General features: G+C 34.7%; 1 protein-coding gene across 4 annotated transcripts in view; it reads right to left on the bottom strand.

The window, feature by feature from the left end:
* The window catches only part of LOC145243394 (uncharacterized), a 285,527-nt gene that overhangs the window by 187,986 nt on the left and 77,361 nt on the right, over window positions 1–20,180 (bottom strand). The window contains exon 1 of one of the 4 annotated variants that reach the window (XM_080106240.1): window positions 3,580–4,288. The exons of the other annotated variants lie outside the window; for them this stretch is intronic. Coding sequence (XP_079962366.1) covers window positions 3,580–3,622 — 43 coding nt within the window. The 5' untranslated portion in view covers window positions 3,623–4,288. Of the gene's footprint in view, window positions 1–3,579; window positions 4,289–20,180 lie in introns of those variants that run through there. 4 annotated transcript variants of the gene reach the window in all.

Genomic DNA, 20,180 nt, shown 5'->3' with positions numbered 1-20,180 from the left:
GAAAATTTGAGAACAAGATATTAGCACTAAATGAGAAAAGTGTCGCCATAGATACGCGCGTGCGTGTGTGTACATCTGGTCACACTCACCTCAAACTCAGTATTCGCAACTCGGTAATAAATAGCTATGTGTATTTTTTTTTTACATAAATAAATAAATAAATACATACATTTCTATCACCCAAAAGTTAGCAAGTAAAAAAGAACACTGCCGGACGAAACCATTTCAAGAGTTTAAAGGAAAGCAGAAAACAAGTAGCAAGTCAGACAAACCCTCTCGCCGTTTCAAATGAATTTAAAAAAAGACATTCTATAATGTAACTTTCCACTTTCTTCTTTCATACCGATTGATACGTTTTTTCTGTTCTCCTAGTTTGAAACGCTTTCTTTTTTTTTAATTTTACAGATTTAGAGATTATCTTATATGGTTATGAACAAAGTGCAAACATTGGTGAATCATAATTTTCCTGTTATTTTTGACACACGGTGTCAAAATTTATTTTATTAAAAAATGTTATAGATTGTTAGAAGTATTGTAGACATTAACATTGTTAGGTGTGTTTGTAAGCTATATCAATACATATTTTGAAGATATAATATCATAAGATGTTAAGTGGTTATTGCTATTATATCTTTAAAGAATATTTCAGGGTAATATCTCTTTTTCAGGTAAAATTGAGGACAAAGTCTTTTTGTTATTTTAAAAAGATTTTGTATCGATTGTTTTGGAATATCGTGTCTGGCACATGGTAACAATTTAGAGTTCTTGAAAAAAAAATTTCATCTGCTGAAACAATTCTTCAAGGACAGCAGTAAATGAGCTGTAGTTAAGCGTATGTATAATAAAAATGCTATGATTTGGGATCGGAGAAATTAAGAAAAAAGGACTTCCTCAATAAATTGATAAAGGGTTATTATTCCGGAAATATCATTTGAAATATATAATAATTACCAGTTAACATACTGTTACAAACTTCGAAGAAGTCTAATAGAGAATAAGCACGTTTGTTCCTTACAGAAAAGGCATTGTTTCTCTCTCTCTCTCTCTCTCTCTCTCTCTCTCTCTCTCTCTCTCTCTCTCTCTCTCTCGTTATTTCCATTCTAGGTGCTCAAATGAGTTCCAATATTCGATGTAATTCACAGCAAGAACCTGTTTTCTGCCTCAACGAAAAAAAAAAATCTTTCTTTTATTCCTACATGCGCTAAGCATTAGACATATTTTCCATGAACAGTGTTTCTTTCCAAGAACTTCTCAACTTTGGAATATATTACTGTGATACGGTTTACCTGCAGATTACAACATGGTCGTCTTCAAATCCAATGTCAACAGATTCCTGTTATGAACTGTCTCCTCCACAAGTATTCGAGCTTTCTCTATTCTAGAAATAATCCTCAATACTCTCATTAGATTCCTTATCTTTCTGCTAACAATAATTTCATCTCGTGCACTCTTATCCTCAAGTGGCTTTGTGGACTTGATAAGTGGTGATCTATTAGTATAAATAATAATAATAATAATAATAATAATAATAATAATAATAATAATAATAATAATAATGATAATAATATTACACGGAGCTTGGCAGAGAACTGAAAGGAATATGGAACATGAAGAACGTTAAAATACGAACAAGTGTAGGAGCACTAAGAACCCCCCCCCCCCAAAAAAAAAGGCTAGTAAAAAGAGAAATTGGAATCAAGGGGAAGACTGAGGCTATACAGCTGACGCTAATGATACAAACACTTGAAATCGTAAGGAAAACCATTAAGTGCGGAAACTATAATCCATATAAATTACAAACACTAACAAGCTTGGAGAGGCTTACTGTCACTGACGTGGAAATATTCCAGTGAAAACCAATGGCCGTTACCAGCAAGAAGTCAATGGTAAGCGACTGTTGCAATAACGTGCAGTTATTTACAAAAGTCATCGAAAGAGGTGTGGAGTACTGAAAATGTAGAGAGGTGTTATTACCCTAACTCCAGGAAACACCATCAGTTGTTATCAGTCAGTAATCTCTGATAATGATCTGTGTGGGAACTCATAGTATTACTACTAATAATGTATTTTATGTAGTTTTCGTATCGTAAAATGTTATATTGGATCATATAACACGATCTATGCATTTTAAAATTAATTTTTTTAATAGATTACCGTTTCATTTTAAAATTTATTTGCATAGAGATCGTTGTACTTTAACGGTACGGATCTGAATTAAGGCGAACAGTGATCAATGGCAAGACGTTTAAATTGTTGCGAACGTCTTATGTATTAACGCTGAGCAATACGTGCCGTGAAGCTGTGCAACGACCGGTGTTGGTTATTATTCGTAAATAACAGAGTTTTGAAATGTAAGAAAATGACAAACCATCCATAAATATTGCAATTCGTTTAAATGAAATCTTATCATTCACACACGGTATATGGTTAAGTGACAGTTTTAGTCAATTAGAACTGCTGTAAAGCTTAACCGCTCACTCATTTTTCGACCAAATTTCAAACAATTATTACAGTTTATAGATCATCTTCTCAGCCACATTGTAGATTTTTTTTTTTTAATTTTCGTTCAGTAAAACAAAAGTTATGAATTTAGTGGTGTTCAAAATCGTAAAAAAAAAAAACCCCTAAGGAAGTGAGCGACGTTTTTTATGACTGGTTTCCATAGCAACCACTTCGGCGACTAGTGTTGCTACTAATTCACTGCTGTGGCGAAAAGAGAAGTAACAAGTGAAACAGACATAATGAAAAAATGAAAGGGAGATAATTGGGGGGGGTTATTGAAGCAGATGAGTGCCGTACATTGTTATTACATATGTGTATGTTATGTTTATGGGGGCAAAAAATAAGACTGAAATTAAACAAAGAACAAGTGAATTTATTGAAAGTCTGGAAAAAATCATGGATTACAATAGAAAAATGCGAGCATGAAAAGTAATATGGTTAAGCTTAAACATGGAAAAGTAAAGAACTAGTTGTTAAAACTGGAAAAGAAAAGTACAAGAGAATCTAGTAAAAAATATAATATGGCAGCATTAAGTCTTGAGATATAATAGATACTTCCTGTAAGGATGACTGAGCGTGTGATTGTGAAGCAAGTGTTGCGCAATTTCCAACCACCCATCTCAAGTCGGCACCACTTGTTTCCATTGGAAAGGAAAATCCATGACGACTGCAACCAAATGCCGAGATAAGCGGAGAACACATATGACACTTAGTATTCTCAAATGGTCCCCCATTTTGTACTGACCAGGCTCAACGTCGCTTAACTTCAATGATCTAACGGGAACCAATATATGTTGTATATGAGCATAGTAAAGCAATAGCAAATGAAAGTTTGGACGTGAGAATGAAAACTTGATTTGTCAGTTTAAATGTTATTTAGATCTAACTTGCTAGGTCTATATTAAAAAGAAGAAAGAAAGAATTAGAAAGAAAAAAAAGAAAAGGAAAGTAGGAAAAGCACGTGCGTGTCTGAATAGACCATAATAGAGTCTGATAAATTATATACTAGATTTAATTGATAGGTATTTCTTTTAAAGAAAAGTATTAAAAAATAAAGTTTGAAAATTATTCTCTCACCTGGAACGCTTTTCGTTCGAATCAGAGGTCGATGCAATTTCATTTTGGTAAAAAATTCTCCTTATTTTAATCCGTTTTTCGTCATCGATGAACGAGTCTTATAAGGAAACCGGATCTATTTTCATTTTAAACGAAACCAAATTATTTTGTACGCATGTTTTTTTTTTTGTTTTGTTTTTTCCTTTTTTTTTTTTTGTTTTAAACTTTTATGTTAAATCTACTTTCGTATTTTGAAATATTTATTATACTTAGTTTTTGTCTTCGTTTCCTTTTCTTTTTCTTTTTCTTCCTCTTGAATCAATAATTTAGAACCAAAGAGAAAGAATAAATTTGTTTTCAATGCTTAAACCATACTCAGATAGTTTGTAACTCATTATTTGTGCCATTCTGTTCTCGACTTACGGGGATGGAAAAAAAACTTCACATCAATAAATTTCTTTATAAAAAGTTCCTGTTCTTTTTGACGTTAGGAAATGGAATCCGCCGCGAATTAATCCGAGACCTTGTCACATTCTTTATGGATATGAACTGGATAGCGTAAACTAATACGCACATACACACACATATGTGCGGCACTGCGGCACTTCTTTCTTTCCTTTTTTTTCTTTTCCTTTTTTTTTCGTCTTCTAAAGTCTTGGCATGATGGAAAAGAACTAAAAGAACACAGCAACTGGAATGTTGTGCTTAGTTCTGCTTGCTTCCTGGCTATAAAAACATTCTGTTGGTCCCATCTTAATAGAAGACCTCTTTGTTAATTATATGTTTGTTTGCACAAGTGTTTGCGTGTATATACTTATCTGTTTGTTTCTAAAATTAAATATCAATATATAACTTAGTGCGTCAGTCGTCAGCGTATGTGCGTGTACATGCGCGTGAATGTGTGTGTGTGTGTGGTTGTGTCACTGTGTGTGTATTAGTTACTATTTTTAATTATGGCATGTCTCCTTGTATTCAAGCATGTGTATGTTTTATGCTAGATAGCGGTGCGTGATAATCAGTGCGTATCTTTCCCACTAGTGCGTCTTTGTGACTGGATTTATGCACGGATCTGTTGACCCATGGGAATTGACATTTTCTGTCATCTCGAACAGGTTGTTTATTTACTTACATAATATTGCTATTTAGTTACGGACGAATGTAAAAAAAAAAAAAAAAAAAAAAAAAAAAAATTCGAAATAGGCCTGTTCTACTGCTTATCGGTAAAAAGAAAAAAAAAATGATATTAAACAAGTAATGCGCAATGTTTACACTTCAACAACGGAGATTCGTCAATAATAGAAAATAATCAAGGAACTTTTGTTAGTTGCTCGTCGTACGGGCATATTCGTCCACCAGCGCTAATAAATGAATAAAGAAGAAGGGCGCTAAGAACGTCGTACATTTGTTGAGTGATTATGCGAAAGGTGTTTGTGCGTGGGAGAGGAGGGGGGCTGCCAACTGCGGGCCGAGGAATGGTGGCACGTGTGCCCGTTAGCAGTAATTTCGCCAAAATGAAGACCCGTCAACTGTTTGGGGAGGCTTGGTTTATTTTGTGTGTTGTTCCTACGCAGTCATTCTCTACTGTTTACCAGTTCTATGGGTTGAGGTTTGGGAGGTTGACAAATAGTTTTGGTCGGGAGAGAAAGTACGGGGAAAGGAAATACCTCCCCCCCTCTCTCTCTCTCTCTCTCTCTCTCTCTCTTTCTCTTTTCTCGCGTAACAAGTGGTCGGCCATGAGAATGACATCTGCAAGTCTCGTAAATGTTTACCCACTCACGTGCGTACGTACATATAAGCACATATACGTACATATACGTGCATATAAGCACATATACGTACATATAAGCACATATACTACATATACATACATATAAGCACATATACATACATATAAGCACATATACTATATATAAGCACATATACTACATATACGTACATATAAGCACATATACTACATATACGTGCACCACTGCACATAAGCACATATGCTACATATACATAAATATAAACACATATGCTACATATATGTACATATAAGCACATATACTACATATACATAAATAAAAGCACATATACGTACGTATACGCACATATACTACAAATACATAAATAAAAGCACATATACGTACATATACGCACATTGTCGCACATATACTACATATACATAAATATAAGCACATATACTACATATACATAAATAAAAGCACATATACTACATATACATAAATAAAAGCACATATACTACATATACGTACATATAAGCACATATACTACATATGCATAAATAAAAGCACATATACTACATATACATAAATAAAAGCACATATACTACATATACGTACATATAAGCACATATACTACATATGCATAAATAAAAGCACATATACTACATATACATAAATAAAAGCACATATACTACATATACATAAATAAAAGCACATATACTACATATACATAAATAAAAGCACATATACTACATATACGTACATATAAGCACATATACTACATATGCATAAATAAAAGCACATATACTACATATACATAAATAAAAGCACATATACTACATATATATAAATAAAAGCACATATACTACATATACATAAATAAAAGCACATATACTACATAGACGTACATATACGCACATATACTACATATACATAAATAAAAGCACATATACGTACATATACTACACCCTCTCAGTAAACTCTTCCTAAATATTCGAAATAACATAGTATCCAAAGTATTCGAAGGCCAAATAAAACCCCCCTCCGTATTCCTACCAACACTGTCTTATACGAAGATTGTTGCACCTTCTCTAACTGATGCTGCTTTTGTAACAATTCTAAGCTGGATACTCCACCAGACTAGATGAATTCTTGTCTTGGAATCCATAAGACAAAGAGACCAAAAAAGGAATATATGCCATAACTTAGTTAACTGGTTAATAGGCGAGAGGACAAGCAATATTCCAAACTTCTTTACTAACTCAACGTTTGAGAGATAAAAGAGAACAGTTATGGAATATTCGAATATTTGTACATCTCATATAGTGATCAAGTATTAACGCCAGGAAGGGACCCCTTGCTTTTTGAGAACTTCGAATAAAGTAAAATGAAACGAAATAGCACATACGTGAAAGAGAGGGAAACATAATATATATATATATATATATATATATATATATATATATATATATATATATAATAGCAGAAGTACTCGTCGTTGACTGGGTTCAAAAACAGCCTACAGAAAATGGGCTGTGATTGATGAAAGTATGATAGGTTATGAAAAGGAGGTGGTTGTAAAGAGATAGGTTTTGATACTCAAAGATTTTACCCTAAGCAAAATATGATGAAAGTAAAGATAATTTTGGCGAAAATTTTTTTTATATCAACGTTGTTTCCATTCGTAGCCAAGAGTGACCAACAAAATGATGTTTCCTTACAAACAGAAAATGTTATATATATAATAATATAAATATACAAGAAATAAATGTTACCATAGTCAATAAAAGTTACTTTTATGGTAGAAAAGTTCATTGGTTTGTATTTTTAAGTAGTTTGTAAAAAAATTTTTTTTTTTAATTCACGAACCGGTTTAAAAAAAAAATCAAAATGGCAGCGACTTTGAAATGGAGATCCCGGTTTTCAATTTGAAAGAGGGGCACATGAGCATTCTGTGTTAACAATTTAAGAGAGTTCCGTCAACATAAGGAATATTTATAAACATATTTTAATGTTTTCCGTTATTTTGTGCTTGAGGAATATTCGATTATGGCATGTGTAGTTTATATAAAAATTCATTGAAGTAGTTATCGCCTCAAATTTCGTTTTAATTTCGGTTCGTTGAAATTATTTCAAGTAAAGAGCATTAAAAACTATTTAAAAAAAAAACATGAACTGAACTTTTATTGACTATGGTAACATTTACTTCTTGTATATTTATTTTTTCGGGTAGTCGTTTGTTGGCTTTTCTGCTAAACACTCTTACTAAATAATATCGACGAAATATCGAAAAACAAAGAAACAAAAATAATCCAAAATAGCAAAATGGGATATTAAAAAAGTAAACACGTAATTACTTTAGTTTTTTAAAGCAAAGAATCGATATAAATACGAAGAAGAAGAAAATGGCGCCCTTTTCAAGCAGAACAGCTTCGTTTTAGTTTTACAGTATTGAACGGTGTAGTACTGCGCAGTCGGATTCAGAGTTGTACTATTGTAATGTAAAGAACACGCAGAAAGGGTTGTAATCAACTGAATTCATTCTAGTACACTGACAAAAAAAGCTTAAACAGATATATAAATAAAAATAAAAAGGTTATGTAAATGTTTTTAAAAGACATATAATCACGTAAGCAGGATTTTTTTCCTTCTTTTGACACGATAACAAGTAAAGTTCTTATTTTTTTATTGTTTATCATTTATCTATTTTCGAAAGAGTTCCACGTGCAAGCGGAGAAGGAAAAAACAGAGTTATGCAAAATTTGCGTCGAGAATTGTCTAAAGTTCCGACTTTTTTTGGCTTTCACTTTAATAAGAACGTGAATTTATGAGGTGAATGATTCAGCTAATAAATAAATAAATAAATAAAAGCTAACGTGAATTAAGATTAACGTGAAGGTGTTACTGTGGACCCTTACCCCTTTTAAAAAACCTTGTTAAACTTTGTGACATATTTACATTCTATGGAGGTCAGGCGCGAACGAACACCCAATAATTTTATTATATCATATTTCTTCAAACTAAAACATAATTATCAAATTATACTTACGCAAATAGATATGAAAAGTCTTTATTAAAGTTTGTGCCATATTTTCATGGAGTACAGGCGCGGACGCAGACCCCACAATTTTATTATACCATCTCTATTTAAGTTGACACATACTTATCAAAGTATTCTTATGTACATCTATATCAAAAACACTTGTAAATGTTTTTATTTTTCATTTTTTATTTCCATACTTTTTGGACCAGGCGCGAACGCAGACCCCACAATTTTTATGCACCACCGTTCTGCCAGATCAAACATACCCATTCCTGATCCTCGATACATCTGCTATCATTATATGTAATCAGTTTTTTTAAAATAGTCAACCATATAGGAGCCTATTCGTGACCAAGCACACACACACACACACACACACACACACACACACACGTTCAGCTTTATATTATATATATATATATATATATATATATATATATATATATATATATATATATATATATATATATATATATATATGAGAGAGAAAGACAGAGAGGACGAAAGAGAGGGGGAGAAGAGAACAAGAAAGAAGAGAGAAAAAGAGAGGGGAGAGAGAGGAGAAAAGGAGAGTGAGAGAGGGAAGGGAGAGAGAGAGAAAGAGATAGAGAGAAGAAAGAGAAAGAAAGAGAGAGGGAATGGGAGAGAGAAAGAGAGATGGAGAAGAGGTGATTTCCTTTACTATTTCATTGTATATTTATTTGCTCGATACAAAAACTATGGGTGTGTCTGACATTGTGTTCCTGTGTCACTCTTTTGATATATGTAAATCTGCGCTTTGGAGTTATGCAGAGGGGCAGTGTCTGTGCTACGAATCAATTACATTACCCACCATAATATAACGAGCAACCCTCCCTTGCCCGACTGTTTCTAAGCCAAAGTTTTTGTAATCACCAAAAAAATCAGAGAATTATCCAGTTTGAATGAGATTTTCAAAATTAACCCTTTGTGGAATGATTGGTGAGATCCCTACAAACACCGGTAAGGCGTGCGGTATTAAATATTTCGCTACTTACCGAGAAAAATACACTGAATTTAATCATCAGAGATTTATCGATATTCACAAGCATTAATGGTTTTGGATAATTAATTTCAACATTTAATTTTTAAATTTAGTTGTTTATATTTAATTGTTTAGTTGGGAAGAAATGTACTTTTTTTAATAAGAGCGTTTTTCAATAATTTTTATTTCTCACACACATGTATAAAAAAACATTACAGTATATACAAAAAGTATAGAGTTTCATCACAAAGAATAAAAGAATATATATGTAAAGCTTGTCAATTCCAAGTTCATACATCATGTACTTATTTGACTCAAAATAATGGAGTCCGTGTGGCCCCATTAGTCTTCAATGTAATTTCGAACACCTAGTCCACGCTGGGTTAATTCAATAAGTTAACAGACATGAAATAGATAGACACGCTTATTATCGATTATAATGAAGGCTACTTCCAGAGGGTCCTAATCAACCTAGGCAAGATAATATGAAATATTTTCCTTTCTAATGAATTGGGAAATCAATCAATTAACCGTCGAAAGAGGAATCCCGAGGTGTGCGACGATCTGACACTGACTAAGTCCACCTTAAGATTAACCTGTAACATCTGAAACCTTAAGAATTAATGATTCTCTGGCCAGTGCCATAATTTTCTATGGAAATCGCTCCAGACAAGGCATAAAGCCACTTGATGTAAAGAGCTACAAATATTAGTGAATGGATAGATTCCGACCCGGGAAATAGCAATTCTTCCCCCTCTGTTAGAAATACCGATCATGGAATGTGAGGGCTGAAGGATAAAGCAAGGATAAAACATCGATGTTTTGAAAAATTTTACTGGTGTTTTATACGGCTAGTTTTTACAAGAGTTTGATGGAATTTTAAATTTGGCCCATATCGACGCATATAAGCAGTAGCACTTTCCCGATAACATTTTAAATAAGGAAACAAGCGCTGCTGAATTCTTCGTAATCACCAACAAGTTTGCTCCATATCCTTCGCAATCGGTGTGGTTGACTTTGGTTGGGTTTGCTATTTGGCCAACAATCGATAGAAATCGAAAGACCGATATCTTGTTGGAACCGAAATTAAGAATTTCATATCTTTCTAACAGGTAAGTAAATCTGGTAGAGACTCCCAATCGCGATTATTTGCGAGAATGCTTCGAGCATGCTCCCAGTCTGACACGCTAACATGACATCCTATCAAACTTTATAATGTTCCGAATATATTCACAAAGATGTTTAAAACTTGCCAGTTGATTACTTAGAACTAGCAGAACCCGTGTACCGGCGTTGCACGGTGAAAGTATGCTACCACCTGTAAAAAAAAAAAAAAAAAAAAAAAATCAATTAAACTACTGTTGTTAGTGGGAGCCACTGCCGGCCCAGTATAATCGTGGGTCCTAGCGCCTGTGAAGAAAATGAATGTATCGTAGCGAAGTGCCGATGCATTTCATATGCATTTATATATTGAAACGTTTAGCTTCCAAATAATCGAGTAAATTTCCTAATGATTTATTTCGATAAAAAAAATTTACTGAATTTTATGAAAAGAAATATGTAGCATAAATAAAATTGTTGGTAAAAAATAAGTTTGTTTTATTTCGTTCAGTAAACTTCCGTATTTTTCTTTCGGCATAAAACCCCACAAATATTTGGGAGCTAACCTGCTCAATTTAATTATGACGAAGACGTCGTCGTTGTTTTTTTATATACTAAGGAAAATCCTTATACAAGTCACAAGTATTCTTCAATATATAAATACATATGAAATCGTCGTTGTTTTTTTTTTTTTTTATCTATTTAGGAAAAATCTTATTATAAAAGTCGCAAGTATTTAGGAGCAAAACTCTTCAATACATAAATACATATTGTTAGATAATAGCAGGGTTAAAAATTAAATTACCTATTATATATATATATATATATATATATATATATATATATATATATATATATCCTGTGATATTGTTAAAATAGTTTATATTGGGAGCTATTTATTGTTTAGAGAATAAATTGGTCTGGAATGTAAAAATGGGTTTTAGCTGGAGATGTTTACAGAAATTAGCTAAGTTAAATATAAACAAAATAATGACTAGATCGACCTTCAACAGTTGCGTACGTGACAGAGGTCACACGTTAGTGAGACGTATGCTTTTGATAATAACGTAACGGGACTGACAGGTTAAGAGGCCAAGAAGATTAGATTGGAAAGTTTGAGTTTGGTCATCAAAGTGAACAGACGCGTTCCAAGTCCGGGAAACAGGGCTAGAAAAGAACAAGCATGTAGCAACATAAGTAGACTCGTGTGAATACCATTAAAAACAGTTGAAATGCATTTATATTTAATATGTTGTTCTGTGGTTTCAAAAAAGAAGAAAATTCAGGTGTCTAATGGCGTTATGGTTTATGGTGTAGCTTGTCGCATGTTTCGTCGCAGAGACCAGCAGTGAAGACAGAACTCCGGAGAAAGAAAAGGTATGAAGCATCTTCTTTTTCTAATATATAGCCCTTTCATATAACATGAACATTTGTGATACCTTTGTAAAACCCTGCTATACAATATATGTCTATACGTCGATTTGATACGTGGCTATACAGCAATATGAAATGCATCGTTTTGAAACAACCACGCCAAAACCACAGTGTAGTATCTGTTCTGATGCTACATTTCACCTTTTCTGTTCTCGGCCAATGGATGAGAAATCCTTTATAATTGAGACATTTTTTTTTTTTTATTATTGTTACTATCCAGAGGCCCCGTTTTGGGGATCTGGATTTTCCCTACATTAAAAACCGACTTTGTGTCTAACTTTGTCCTCGTGGGGAGGCAAGCAAATAGGAATACAACCAATGTACACGCAGTGTGTTTAATGGTATAAGAACTCAGTTTTGTTGATGTTTTGATGAAGAGATCGTTGTCGTCGTCGAAGACAATATCGCTGTTATTGTTTTTTTAATATTTTTAGGAAATTTCTTAATATAAAAGTCGCAAGCTAAACTCTTCAATATATAAGTACATATGAAATGCGTAGTTTTTAAATATCACCAGTGTACACGCAATGTGTTTCATGGTAAAAGAGCTCAGATTTGTTGATGTTTTGACGAAGGGATAGTGGTCGTAACAGTAGTCGTTAATTTCTCAATATAAAAATCGCATATATTTGGGAGGTAAACTCTTCAATATATAAATGCATATGAAATGCGTAGTTTAGAAACATCACTAATGTACATGCACTGTGTCTTATGGTAAAAGAAATTAAGCCAGTTACGATAGGTGCAATCATAGTACCTGTGGGGCATGTAGAATTCCTTCCGGTGACAACTGGTAGCGGTGGTAGTACAAAATATTTAGAGAGAAAAATAGGGATTCCTTCCCGATTGTAATGGTGTTGCTTATCAGATGCAGTGTAGCATTTTATTATCGCGACTTTGTCTAAAATCGTGGTCGAAAACAATATGAGATAGTGGTTAATAGCCTAGACGGATTGAATTTGTATGTGGTATCTATTTTTGCAAACATAAGATACTTTAATCCAGAGGAGAATTTCTGACGTCATTTTATTATATAGGAGATAAAACGGTAAGAAAGTCAATGTTTTACGCGTCTAAAGCTGAACTTTTAATGAGCAATTGGCCTTCTGTGATACTTGTACCCATTTATTTAAATCTATATTATATTTTTTCTTAGTCTGTCTGTCAGTCCATTTCATTTTTTCATCAAAAACTGCGGTCCGATTTAGCTGAAGTTTTATATGGGACTTAAGATGTAGAGAACTAAGTATTATGGTCGGTTCGATGGACAGTTAAGGGTTAATAGGGATTAATCACCACATTACAACATTTACTCTAGAAGTTTTCTAAAAAACTACTGAGCTGATCTGACTGAAATTTTGTATGTATATTTGTTATGATACGGTGCAGCGATGAACTATTATGGTATCCATTCGATGTACAGTTAAGGATTAATAGGAATTAATATGGATTAGTATTTAATGCAAAAATGAGCACAAATTTGATCATATTCAATCATTAATTTGGTACAAAGCACTCATTCTAAGTAAACGTGTTATAATTTTTGCCTGTTTTTAACGGGCTAAAATGTCTAGTCAATTCAAAATTGTGTTTCAAAAATGGGGAATTAATATCTTTATTCATACGGATTTTATCAAGACGTCAGTTAGTGTTAGATATTTAGCAGGTGACCCCAGGAAGAGAGCATTCAATGGGTTGCACACACGCAGATTGATCCATTTAAGAAATGCGCGACTTTTTACCAATATTTATTGGAATGCATAATTTGACCAGAAATATGTGAGAGGATATCGGTCAAAGGATTTGAAACAATAGAAAATGGGAAATATTAAACATTCATAGGGAAGAATGTTTATATAAATCGATACCACAGAAAACGAGCAGTTGGACGCAAAGACAGAGAACAACATGAAACATCCACACCACCAGGACGCGCCTTCACTGATATCAAACACCCGTCACAACTGTAAATCCATAACTGTTCTGTGTGAAGCAAAAACAAAATATTATTTTATAGATCAGCTGTGTCGTGTTTTACTCGCTGTTAGTGTGTATACATTGTAGACCAGTGACAAAAGTATATTCAGCAATTATATATACTAAAACGCACATTTGAATGACCGTCCGCAACGAATATATAACACTAGGAAAAGTATTTTACCTAAAAAGGCAGATCTCAGCATAACTCCAAATTAAATGAAGCATTTGTTCTTTTTTTAAACAAAGAGAATATCTATTAAATCTTTCTTAACACTGGTCAGAGATATTATCAGTTCCTTTCTCTTGGCCAGCTGCATCTGCACCGTCTGCCATCCACATGCACCAGCATGTTTGTATCAGCAATGCCAATTAGAATTACCCGAAGACATAATGTGGCCCTTTCGCTCGAAGTATAATGTGGCCCTTTCACTCGAAACGTGTTTGTAACAGTTCAAACCTCTCTCGGGCCCCTACGCTGTCTGCTACCATCGAAAAATAACAAACAAACAAACAAACAAACAAAAACAAACAAAAAAAATAGAATTATTAAGATGTACCTTTTACTGCAGTTGTGACCCAAAATGTTTACTGAGTTGCTGTGACCCGGACTAACTGCTAACAAAACCGGATGTTGTTATACAGACGATTGAGCTTCATCTTTCATTACAAATTGAACTACATAGTGAAAAGATAAAATAGCCTGCGATATATATATATATATATATATATATATATATATATATATATATATATATATATATATATATATATATATATATCGCAGGCTATTTTATATATATATATATATATATATATATATATATATATATATATACCATGTAACCCAGTACTACCTGCCTCATGGTCGGGTCACCGGCGACTAAACTGGTTCCCCCACCAGACTTGTTTGGTGAGGAGGGCGGCTAGTCTCCCAGAAGGATTAAAAAAAAACCTTTCAAAGGGCGAATAAACCCTTTTTCGGGGTCAACAGGCAACTAGCACCATGTGTGTTTGTGTGTATGTATGTGTGTGCTGGGGTGGAGACGGCTCCCGTAAGCCGTGGTGAAGGCAACCTTTCTAGGAGAAGCAAATTTCTGATTTAAAAAAAACATAAAGCGGGAGGCCAGTATCCGCATTAAGCTTGTCTTCAGTGTAACTTGTTGCTGGCTATCTTGCTCTTGCTTGTTGCTGAATCTCAACATTTTGAACCTAGAGAGAGACTTAGCTGTCATACAAAGTTAAGACTCTGTAACATCATCTGTGTATAGATACTCCCTCAAGCATTTGTCTATAAAAATGGTCCTGTGGCAATGGAAGTCATTTTTTGCGCTCATGTCTGAGGGAGCGGCACTCGTCTGACAAGACTTTGCAATCATCATATATATACGTAACATAGCATCTCACTGTATTAGTCTTTCCAATTAACGCGATATATACGTAATATAACGTCTATATTTACGACATTGGAAACTGGTTGCTTGTTATTTACACATTTAACTCCCCTCTTTCATGTTCTTTCGGTATTGTCGTATTTGGCTTTTGTACCTCAAAAATTTTTCTGAGAGTAACATTTAAGCCGTGCTCACCTTTGTAACAAAATATACTGAAGTGGCTCTAAACCATGTCAATGCTGCCAAGTTGCATATGTATATTAATTTAAAAGTTTTACAACAAGTAATAAAGAAGGATGTACAGCTTAAGATTGTAAATACGGTAATTCAAGGCATTTGCAAATACATGAACTTGCGATAATTTATCTTAACTGAACAGTGTTCAGATTACAGCTTGCTTGACTCAGACGATTCTGACTTTTTCTGTTATGCAAAGAATGGCTTTTACCTGTCACCGCCTTCTAAGAACTTTTGTCACAATGCAGTCATGTTGCGTTATTGAATGATAATTTTCTAGCTTGCACTTTTCAAATGCTTGCTAAAATTATATATACACCTGACAATTCTTTTGTCGTTATTCTCAAAATCAACAGAAATGATTTATCAATATAGAAGTTTGTTCATCGACAAAGAGAAAGAGAGAGACTTCAGTTGTGTGGGGTTAGTTATTGTGTGGCTCGGTGATGGAGAGATGTCAAGATGTCAGTCATGCTCGCCGTTGTGCCCGCTCTCTTCGGTTTTCTGTTTATTTTTGTAGACATCAATCGACATTCCTAGAAAATGTAAATATTAAGATATTGCATTCTTCGTTTTTATTTTGCATTGCGCAATTCATGACATTTGACCTTGAAATGTAAGCAGTTCTTTTTTTCGTGATAATTACAATTCCGCTCATTTTTAAGGGACACAAGAATGTAGATTAATATCCATCTTGAATATGGGTGTGTGCACACCTCTGCTTTTAAATGTGCGTCGCCACGTTTACATATCCAACAAGAGCATTTGTGTCCCCTCAACGTACATGCCCAGAGATTAACCCGTGAAGCGGCAAAATCTCACTCCTTCACTACCGGAAAGCCTTCTACTCTAATAGTTTCTTCTTCTGGACTGCTAGACTCTGGAATTCTTTCCCTGTTTCCTGCTTCCCTGATTGTGCTAACATACAGAAGTTTAAATGCAATGTGAACAGGCATTTCGCTGCTCAACTCCTTACAGTCCCCTGTTAGACAAGGTCCCAAATAATAGCTGCTTACATTCAAGAGGCAGTATGTCTTGTTTAGCATGAAAAGAGTTTTAAAAAAATATGCATATTCAGACTTGTAGGGTGACCAGAGGGCGTAAAAATATATAAACTATACGACGTAGATTTGGATGATACATTCGTTCCGCCCACGGCAGAATAAAGAAATTGGACAACACGAACATGAGGATACAAACATATGCTGAGTCAACGAGAAGAAATTCAGTAGAAGAAAAAATGTTTTCATAAAAACAAAACAAAAGCATAAATAAAAAATACAAGATTCGAATTGAGAATAAAATAAACTGAAGGTTTTTAACAAACATACACAAAACTAAGTTACACAATATATATATATATATATATATATATATATATATATATATATATATATATATATATATATATATATTTTATTACATTTTCACCCCAAACAAGGCACATTGCCACTTTGGTGTAGGGGGCTACTATCAGGGGAAACAACTACTGGGGTACTATGTAGGGATTTGGGCAGCAAGATGTTGGTTCACGTTGCACTTGAACTTCTGCATGTCAGTACAGTTGGGGAAGCAGTGACCTGGAATGGAATTCCAAAGTCTAGCAGTTCTGGGGAAGAAACTACCGGAGTAGAAAGATCTTTTACATCTAGGGATCTCTACAGTGTGGGGTGGGATTTTGCAGCTTGTCGGGTCTGTCGAGGGTGTTCACGTCGTGGGGGCACAAGTGCTTGCAGTTCATCAGAGCATTCACCATTAAAATACTTGTAGAACAGGCAGAGGGATGCAACGTTTTGTCGATGGGACAGAGGCTGAAGCTTAGATGCCAGTTTAGGGCCTATCAGATTTGCGACTCTCTTTTGAACCCTGTCAAGGAGCGAGAGACTAGTAGCCGATGCACCGGCCCAAATATGACAGCAGTACTCCATACATGGGCGAATGGTTGCCTTATAGAGGTACAGGATACTTTCGGGTGTTAGTAGTTTTCTCGCACGGTAGAGAGAGCCCACCTTCCTTGCAGCGGCCCTGGCAATGCCCTCGATGTAATTGTTCCAACTTATGTTTCCTGTGAACGTTAGGCCAAGGAGCTTGAAAGACGTACTCTCAGATAAAGAGTCGTTGGCCATTGCTATAGGTGGTAGAGAAGGTTTCTTGTAATTATTGAATGAAACCAGTTTAGTCTTGGCAGCATTGAACGTGACCATCCATTTTTGTCCCCATTCCACTACTGATTGGAGGTCATCCTCTAGTGTTTCTGCCATTACTTTAGATATATGTTCATTTGTTTTCCTGTCGTGCCTGCTATAGAGTGTAGTGTCATCAGTATATATACCCATCTCAGAGGCAATTTTGTCGGGGAGGTCATTTATGAATATCAGGTACAGTAGAGGTCCAAGGATAAATCCCTGGGGCACTCCCGCATTTATATCATTGTTTAGATGTACGACCGTCGAGGACAACCTGGATTTTTCTCTTATCTAAGAAGGATTTAATTATGTTAAGTATTCTACCAGTGATACCGTATGATCTAATCTTCTTGAGGAGACCCTCATGCCATACCCTGTCAAAAGCTTTAGATATATCTAGAGCTACTGCTCTGCCCTCTCCCGCTTTGTCCAGTGAATGGTATATGCGTTCAGAGATTACAGTGAGGATATCTGCTGTGGAATGGGCTTGTCTAAATCCATATTGTTGGTCGGTCAGAAGTTTAGCATCTGTAAGGTGCTGGACTAGAGCACGGTTAATTAAGGTCTCAAATATTTTGGCAAAAAGTGGGAGGAGGCTAATAGGGCGATAATTTGATGAGTCAGTTCTTTCGCCAGAATTCTTGAATACTGGTATCACAGAAGCAGTTTTCCAACAGTCCGGAAAGCAAGATTCATTAAGGCATTTGTTGAAGAGTTTGGAGAGAATTGGAGCTACTTCGGCTGAGCACTTTTTTAATAGCACAGCTGGGATGAGATCAGGTCCACATGCTTTTGAAGTGTCAAGGTTTTGTATGATAGCATGCACCTGAGCAGGGGTGATTTTCAGATTGTCTAGCGTGGCGTCTGTCCGCATAGGAAATTGAGGTAGGGGGTGGTTGGAAGGGTCCCGTGTGGAGTTTGAGGCAAACCGACTGGCAAGCATGTTAGCCTTTTCGGTTGCTAAGCAAACAACCTCGTGATTATTGGTTAGTGGGGGAATTGTTGATTGCCCATTATTTACTACACTGTTGTAGATTTTCCAGAAGTCACGAGTTCCTAGTTTTTGTGCTTCGATGCATTTTTTAGTGGTTTCCATAAATTCCCTCTTAGCTGTCGCTATTTCTTTCTTAACGTTACTTCTAGCTTCTATATACTTCTGTCTGTTTGAACTGGACTTATGTCGGTTAAACGTGTTGAACTGGACTTATGTCAGTTAAACCGGTGTCATATATATATATATATATATAGTAAGTTATGAAAATATATATTGCAATTAAGCTACACAGAATAGTCCACGTTTCATTCTCGTGAGAATTCGTCAGGCTTATGCGAAAAGTTTTGGTTATCGCTCGTTTATATATATGCACATGCTAGCTTCATTTTTAACACCAAAAATAATTACTGTCCCTCTTTTCTATATAAGCACATTTTAATTCATAATACAAAATAATACGTTATCTAAGGCTGCTGCAAAGAAGGTGGGCTCTCTCTACCGGGCTAGAAAGTTATTTATGCCTGAAAGTATCCTGTACCTCAACAAGGCCACCCCATTCGCCCATGTATGGGGTATTGTTGTCACATTTGGGCTGGTGCATCTGCAGGGTCCAAAAGAGAGTTGCCAACCTGATAGGTCCTGAACTGTCATATAAGCTTCAACCTCTGTCCCATCGACGAAATGTTGCATCCCTCTACCTGTTCTACAAGTATTTTAATGGTGAATGCTACAAACCCTTGTACCCCCTCGATCCAAGTTCCACTCCTACACAGTAGAGATTCCTAGATGTAAGAAAGCCTTCTACTCTAATAGTTTCTTCCCAAGAATTGTTAGACTTTGGAATTCCCTTCAGGGTTCCTTCTTCCCTAACTGTACTGACATGCAGAAGTTCAAGTGTAACGTAAACAGACATCTTGCTGCTCAACTCCCTACATAGTATCCCCGCAACTTATATCCCTGATAGTAGCCCTCTACATCAAAGTGAACCTAAATAATAAAAAAAATACACTACAATATCAAAGTTCAAACATTTTTTTTAATCTTGAAGTCCTTTACATAAACACCAAACACTCCACAATCACTGCTGTAAATTACGAGACTATTCACAAAATTTTTAAGTGTCTAACACAGTAATTAAGATTAGAAAATTCATAAACCGTTAGACAATCTCCATTTTGAATTTTGCGTGTGCTTAGTAAGTAATCACGTTTGCATGCAACATATCACCACGACAGACATTTATTTTAAAGTCATAAGTTAATTAATAGCTATTAATTAAAAAAACAACTTAACAGTGAAAATACAGTTGTAAACGTATCAAGACTAACTCCGTCTGATGATGTTTTGATAAGATAGAAAAAAAAAAAAATCCTTAACTAAAATTGTTAAATAGAAATAGACTTAGAACTTGCCGATTTCTCAAAAGTCTTCAATTTCAAAACAGTATTTAACTACATAAGGATGAAAAGAGAAAACCTTAACTAAAATTTTGTAAATAGAAAACGGGGATCATCAGCTGCTTACCATGT

The sequence above is a fragment of the Euprymna scolopes genome, chromosome 22, assembly GCF_053919585.1.
Source record: "Euprymna scolopes isolate OS-2025 chromosome 22, ASM5391958v1, whole genome shotgun sequence".
Taxonomy (NCBI): Eukaryota; Metazoa; Mollusca; class Cephalopoda; order Sepiida; family Sepiolidae; genus Euprymna; species Euprymna scolopes.
The sequence above is the reverse complement of the archived record's forward strand: the minus strand, read 5'-3'. Positions and strand labels throughout refer to the sequence as shown.